The sequence below is a fragment of the Sinocyclocheilus anshuiensis genome, unplaced genomic scaffold (genome assembly GCF_001515605.1).
Source record: "Sinocyclocheilus anshuiensis isolate Anshui unplaced genomic scaffold, SAMN03320099.WGS_v1.1 scaffold219, whole genome shotgun sequence".
NCBI classification, from domain to species: domain Eukaryota; kingdom Metazoa; phylum Chordata; class Actinopteri; order Cypriniformes; family Cyprinidae; genus Sinocyclocheilus; species Sinocyclocheilus anshuiensis.
This window is the reverse complement of record NW_015548200.1, coordinates 159,659-166,738: the sequence shown is the minus strand read 5'-3', so window position 1 is coordinate 166,738 and position 7,080 is coordinate 159,659. Positions and strand designations below refer to the sequence as shown.

The 7,080-nt window shown below is 36.6% G+C and overlaps 1 protein-coding gene across 2 annotated transcripts in view; it reads left to right on the top strand.

Moving 5' to 3' along the window:
- Positions 1-7,080, top strand: part of LOC107653287 (limb region 1 protein homolog) — a 62,344-nt gene that overhangs the window by 2,433 nt on the left and 52,831 nt on the right. For both annotated transcript variants that reach the window (XM_016439956.1, XM_016439954.1), the window contains exons 2-5: positions 1,803-1,875; positions 2,868-2,907; positions 3,210-3,349; positions 4,097-4,200. In XM_016439956.1, the coding sequence (XP_016295442.1) occupies positions 1,803-1,875; positions 2,868-2,907; positions 3,210-3,349; positions 4,097-4,200 (357 nt within the window). The remainder of the gene's footprint in view (positions 1-1,802; positions 1,876-2,867; positions 2,908-3,209; positions 3,350-4,096; positions 4,201-7,080) is intronic.

Genomic DNA, 7,080 nt, shown 5'->3' with positions numbered 1-7,080 from the left:
TTTCCGACGCGTGCTTGTGGTGTTCGGCCAATCACAATGCACTGGGTCAGCTGGCCAATCAGAGCAGACTGCGCTTGTCAAAGGAAGGGGCTTTGTTGAAAACGACGTGTTTGAGTGAGGCGGGGCATAGAGGACCTACAATAATGTACAGTATTTGAAAAATAATGTGTTTTTTGAACATTAAAGCATGTTAACATATTCTGTTACACCAAACACACAAAATAATGATCTTTAAAATAGCATCATATGACCCCTTTAATGGGTTCTGAGTGGTTTTTAATGCAGAACTCAAGAATAAGAATGGTTAATGCCTCAGGGCCATCTAGGCATTGTGAGAGTTATTTGTAATAGTCTTGCAAGCATCAGTTAGAATGGTTTGAAAATTGTCAACAAATAAGTAATGCTTTGGACTAGGGCTGAAGCCCGCAGGTGATGGAGATTTACCGCTGATTACAGAACCGGCTTTCTGACAAGATGCGTATTAAATATCGCATGCGATTTATCGTGCAGCCCTACTTTGGACCATATGTCATTTATTTCCAGCACAAGTGTTTATGACTGTAGCTTTCACAGAGGAACATTATACCTGGAAATGTTCTAGCTGTTGCTAAAATTGGAAACACTTTTATGTATTATATTATGTGACCCTGGACCACAAAACCAATTTTTTGAAATTTAGATTTCTGAAAGCTGAATAAATAAGCTTTCCATTGATGTATGGTTTGTTAGGATAGGACAATATTTGGCCGAGATACAACTATTTGAAAATCTGGAATCTGATGGTGCAAAAAAAAAATCAAGAAATATTGAGAAAATTGTTATTAAAGTTGTCCAAATGAAGTTCTTAGCAATGCATATTACTAATCAAAAATTAAGTTTTGATATATTTACAGTAGGAAATTTACCAAATACCTTCATGGAATATGATCTTATACTTAATATCCTTATGATTTTTGGCATAAAAAAAAATCTATAATTTTGACCCATACAATGTATTTTTGGCTATTGCTACAAATATACCCGTGCTACTTAAGACTGGTTTTGTGCTCCAGGGTCACATATATACATTATATATTTTGAAAGAAGCCATGTTTAATGATAAATATCAATGTAATAATTTTTAGTATGCTATTTTTTTTATGTGGCTATATGCCAGATTTCAGTAAAAATCTGAAATCTGTTGGATGTCACTTTGCTGTTGCTATAATATTCTGGGTTTTATTATTTGTGGACTTTCCCTAGCAGGCATCACAAAATTTTATATTGGGCTCTTTAGCTTGTGAGACTGCTGACCAGTGTTTGACATTGTCAAGCTTTAAAATTAATAACAAATATGATTATGAATACAGTTCATTAAAGAGCAGATTTGCTGAATGTTCCTGTATTATTAGGTTTTGGTTTGGAGAATGGAAATACTTTGGGTTTGTCTGGAGGTGTGGATTTTGAGTGCTGTCTTCCAGTGGAGCACACAAAACGTCTGTGCTTCACTCTGCAAAGGGTTGTTAAGCATATTATTTATGCTTTAATAGAAGTTATTTGTTATTCCAAAGCAACCTGAGCTATGAATTCCTTCTCATCTGAATTCCTTGTGTTAACAGATACTTAACCCTGTTGTAGGTTTATTTTAATGTTGGAGCACAATTGCATTTATCTAATGCAGAACTTTGTTAGTGCTCTGTAGTTCTCTGAGGATACAAGCAAGGTGTAATATGAGTAAAAGTTCAAACATGAACGGCATGTTTACATACACACATCCATCAGTCCATATTCTTAAAATACACTCCGGTCTCGTGTGTTTCTAGGTCTGCTTCCTCCTGTTTGCAGTGCTGTACATTGTGTCGTACTGCATCATCTCACGCTACAAGAGAAAAAGCGGTAAGCATGAATAATACAGTTCTGTTTCTGATCAAACTCTTGTACTATTTAAATGCAATTGTATTTATAATATTTACTATGTATAATTATATTTATATATTAATGTTTACCCATATTAATATTTATAACTTAATAATATAATACCTGTGAGCTCCTCAGATTTAGTGTAGATCAAATTCCTAGATGACAAAAGGACAGGTTGTTTGGTTGCTTGCACACTTTTAGGGGGTTTACACCTTTTAGAACTCCATAACACCTTATAGTAATCTTTTGAGCATTATCCAACTCCATAACACAATGTGCTGCCACCTCAAGCCTCCTTTACACATGAGGACGATTTTAGTTCCTGATCAGGTCATGCCCTCCTATTTAAAAGTAGTATAAGTAATGTCAGTTAACCCCTGTGGAGAGCGGTGATCGCAGGTGAAACTAGGTTGTTCTAAAGACTCCTGTCTCTATAAAAGTACAGCTGCTATTGTGAAGCATGACTGTAAAGCTCTAGGACCTCAGGCCTCATGTAGAGGCTTTTTCAATGCAATTTGTGTAATTAGTTTAAAGTGCTGTTCTGCACTTTCTATCCATCTCTCTCTTACGCTTTTTGCCACTTCTTAAGTCATTCCTCTCCTCTACTCTCGAACCCGCATTGACTCTTGACAGCCTCCATCTGGCCGTTGATTGTAAAGGTTTATTCACATATTTGTGATTTATGATTAACCAGTATTGTTTTCAAGTAGCTTTTAGTTAAATGAAGACAGATCATGCTTTAGACTTATTAAAACATCTGTCATGTTTCTGTGACCTCTGTAGCTGAGGCTGTTTGTGTTGCAAATTCACAGTAAAGAAAAGAAAGAAAAAAAACGCTGACTGTTATTTCTGATAAAGATTGTCAGAGCATCACAGCACTAAGAACATAATCTCTATCAAAAACAAAATGACTTTAAATCTGTGTCTGGTTTATTGGTTGATTTTATGTTTTTTTCTTATGCCAACAGATGATCAGGAAGATGAGGATGCCATTGTCAACAGAATATCGTGAGTTGTTTGATACTGACCATATCTGGCATGATAACAAGTGCTGTTTTTTTTATAGTGCATTTAAAGGATCCAGGTATATACAGCTTAATATCAAAGAATCCTTAGTTTAACATTTTCTTATAAAATCTTCCACTGTACCTTGAGTTGTAGTCACTTGTATTTTCTTAATGTAACCCCATATTGTTACATCATTACCTTAAATGTGAAAATAAAACTGATTAAAAATCATTCATAATAATGTACAAGAATTATTACCATGCTTTTCACTAACTTTTTACTTTGTTTCCGCCTTTTCTCAGGATGTACCTGTGTACATTCACACTGGCAGTGTCTGGAGGAGCTGTCCTTCTCTTACCATTTTCTATAATCAGTTATGAGATTGTGCTCTCCCTACCAAAAAACTTCTACATACAATGGCTCAATGGATCACTTATTCATGGTCAGACTCAGTATCACACCTTTTTTTTATTTTATTATAATATGTGTTACTTAAGTAGTTTTGCATAAGGTTGTACCTATTGTCTGTCATGCATTAGGTGACATTCACAGACTGTTGCAGAAATAAATGCTGCTTGTGTTCTGCTAACGGTTTACTTTGTTCTTCTAAAAACACATTATGTTATTTGTCCTTACCTTTGGATACTTTTAATCAAAATTACAAAGTTTAATTTGTGTTTCATAGAAAGTGGTTATTAAATGATTTGTGCATTGAACAATGCATACAGTATGTTACTGAGGCCATACACCTGACTACTCCTGACTCTTTATAATAATTTCAATACAGCTCGAAGTATTTTTCTCCTTCGCTTCAGTCATCTCCACAAGGTGGTGTCATGTGTCTGTTTTTTGTGCAGATGGTTTCTCTGTTAACCTGAGCCTTTGAGAGCAGTTTTTTGGGTTGTTTTAGATGAGAATGTTTGGGGTTTTGAAAAAAATGAAGACTAGAAGTTTGATTCTTGAACTTTTTTTAATTCATTTGTTTTGGAGGAAAAATCTGTGGAATCGATTTAAATGTGTTAAACCATACCAACTATAATCAAATTAGACAAAATGTTTAATGAACAAGGGATGGGGGGATTGTTATCCAATTGCTGTTATTATGTTAAATGATATGGATCAGGTTAAGTAGCTGAGCTTAAAGTTGAAATGAAATGAAAGTTGAATGAACTGATTTATCTTTCTTCAGGCCTGTGGAACCTGGTGTCCCTTTTCTCAAATCTCTGTCTCTTTGTGCTGATGCCTTTTGCCTACTTCTTCCTGGAGTCTGAGGGCTTCGCCGGTTCGAAAAAGGTATGTGGTCATGTGTGTTTGTGTGTTTTCTGCAAGCTTGAGGCTTTGTGATTATATTATGTACACATAAAGTTCAAGGACACATAAGATGCTAAAGACATTTTTACACATTTGTACAAACCAATACTCCCAGCACACCTAGGTTTGTGCACTTACTCACCCTCGCTTGGCCAAACACACACACACACACACACACACACACACACACACACACGGTTTTATGTGTGACCCTTTTGATTTCAGCCACTCCCCCACCCTAAAAAGATAAAAAGATCAAAAGCTGAGCGGTCTTAATTCTACAGCTCATTCAACCTTATGTCATTAGTTACTCTATATATATATATAGCAAATTACATTCAGTAACTGGAGGAAATGAAACTGGCTAGTTTGTTAAAAGCTTGTGAGAGCTATAGCTGGTGCGTTTTATGGGGCAGTGTTTGTATTAGTACTTCATCAAATGTAATAAACAAAACCAAAAATATCTGTCGGGAAGGAAAGTGTGTGACAGAATTGCTTTCTCTCTCTCTTATGCTCACCAAGGCTACATTTATTAGATCAAAAATATAGTAAAAACATTAATATTGTTAAATATTTCTACAATTTAAAATAGCTGTTTTCTATTTGAATATATTTTATAATATTCCATTTATTTTCATATAATATTTGAGTGCTGTGCACTTACTCACCCTCGCTTGGCCAAACACACACACACACACACACACACACACACACACACACACGGTTTTATGTGTGACCCTTTTGATTTCAGCCACTCCCCCACCCTAAAAAGATAAAAAGATCAAAAGCTGAGCGGTCTTAATTCTACAGCTCATTCAACCTTATGTCATTAGTTACTCAAAGAAGGGCTGTCACCGGTGCTCATAGAGACCATAAACCAGCAAACACACACCGTCACAATAGCGCATGCAGATGAAAATGAAAGGGTGGGAGGGAATGCATCAAATTGCCCTCTGTCTTACTCTCATCACAGTTTGAAGTCGCTCCTGGTTTATGTCCCTTCTGGCAAAGCTACATAAAGATTAGTTGCTACTGTAGTTTATGAGGGCTGCACTCATTTGTACGGGAGCAAGGCGTACTGCTTCATTTTGTCTCATTTGCACCATGACTGTTTCTGGCCATTGATCAACCAGAAACACAGGAGAGAGGGAAGCACTGCTTTATGTTGGCCTACACGTCTCAGAGGCATAGCGTATGTGTGTGCGCATCTGTAGCAAAAGACAGGAAATCAACATTACTATTTTTGATCAAATAAATGCAGCCTTGGTGAGCATAAGAGACGTCTTTCAAAAACATTAAAAATCTTATTTACTCCGAACCTTTGAATACACACACAAAGCTTGTAAGGGTGCTCTGGATTAACAGATATGTGTGTAGCCTGGACCTGCAGTTCTGATTTTGTCCAACAGGTGGCAGGATTATGATTTCAGTAAGAAAGAACCTGATTCCCCAGTCAGTATATCATTAAAAAAATCAAATGAGGAGGTCCTAATGGCCTCCTAATTCTCTACGAGGCACATGGTGATAGCACTAATAAAATCTATTGGTTATTATCACTACGCAAATGGTCATCACCTAACCGATTCCTTAGGAATGACATGAACCTTGAACATGCTAAAAATGATCACATCTCTCTCTCTCTGTGTGTGTGTGTGTGTGTGTGTGTGTGTTTGGCAGTCTCTTCCTTTGTAGTCTGTCCACAATAGGGCTGATATTTATTTTTGAGATGTGATTCTCGCTCCCAGGCTTTGCTTGCTAAGGCCATGACACTGCGTATTTACTTTGCCTGCGCGCCATTCTATACCCGTTTCTATGACAACATATGAGTTTCTCTATTTTGATGGGAAAAGGCGCTACACTGGATTGGGTAATAGCCTCCATAGTCAAGCCTTAGAAAGCGTGAATATTTGTATGTATTGAAATGTTTCTTGCAAGGTTTGCTTTAATGCAAATGAATGTGTGTGCACTGTTCACTACCATCAGCACTGTGCCATACTGTTCTGGGAAGAGAAGGATTTATTAATTTGACTATCGCGGTGGATGTGTATTAGTACTTTTAATAACACACTGAAAAATTATTGCCTGTTTGCCGTTTCAGTTTATTTCGGAATCATTTCTTATTTTTATCACTCTTTTAAACATTTTCTTGGCTTTTAACATCTTGCTGTTTGTGTTCTTGACAAACCCCAGATTAGTTCAGAAGCTGTTCTCATAGGTCTTATTTGTTAGACACCTCATTCTAACAAGAAAAAGATGGTGACACTGTAGGAAGAGGGATTAAAAAAAAAATGAAACACACACACACAAACTTCAAAAGTACTGAAGTGCCTTCCTTAAGTCATATATCCTGTTTTCTCTAACGTATTTAACGTATTAGTCAGAATGGCACATCAATGGCTTGTGTGTGTGTGTGTGTGTTGATACACAGTGATTCATGTCCCCTGCATGTTCTGCGCTCTGTTTTGTGTCTCTGACACTGCTTTCAGTGTAGCAGGCTTAAAGAGAAGGTAATAATACTGTTCATGCTGAGCCTTTATTGATGAGAGTTAGTAGTTCATGGAGGGGAAATCATAGTGGACAAAGGAAATACGCTGCATGTTTGTGAACATTTTTGTTGTTTTGTGTACAAGATCAGAGATGCGTCTTAAGAATTGTGCTTGTTGAAACTGCAGTCAGACTTTTTAGTGGTCCCACTTTATATTAAGTGGCCCTAATACCTGTGTACTTACATAGTAACTAGATGAGTACATAGTATGTAACCACAGTGTAAGTACACATTGGTACATAGTATCTACAGCTGTAATGTTTGTGTAACTACACACATGTAACAACCCTCCGAATGGTATGTGTAAATACAAATGT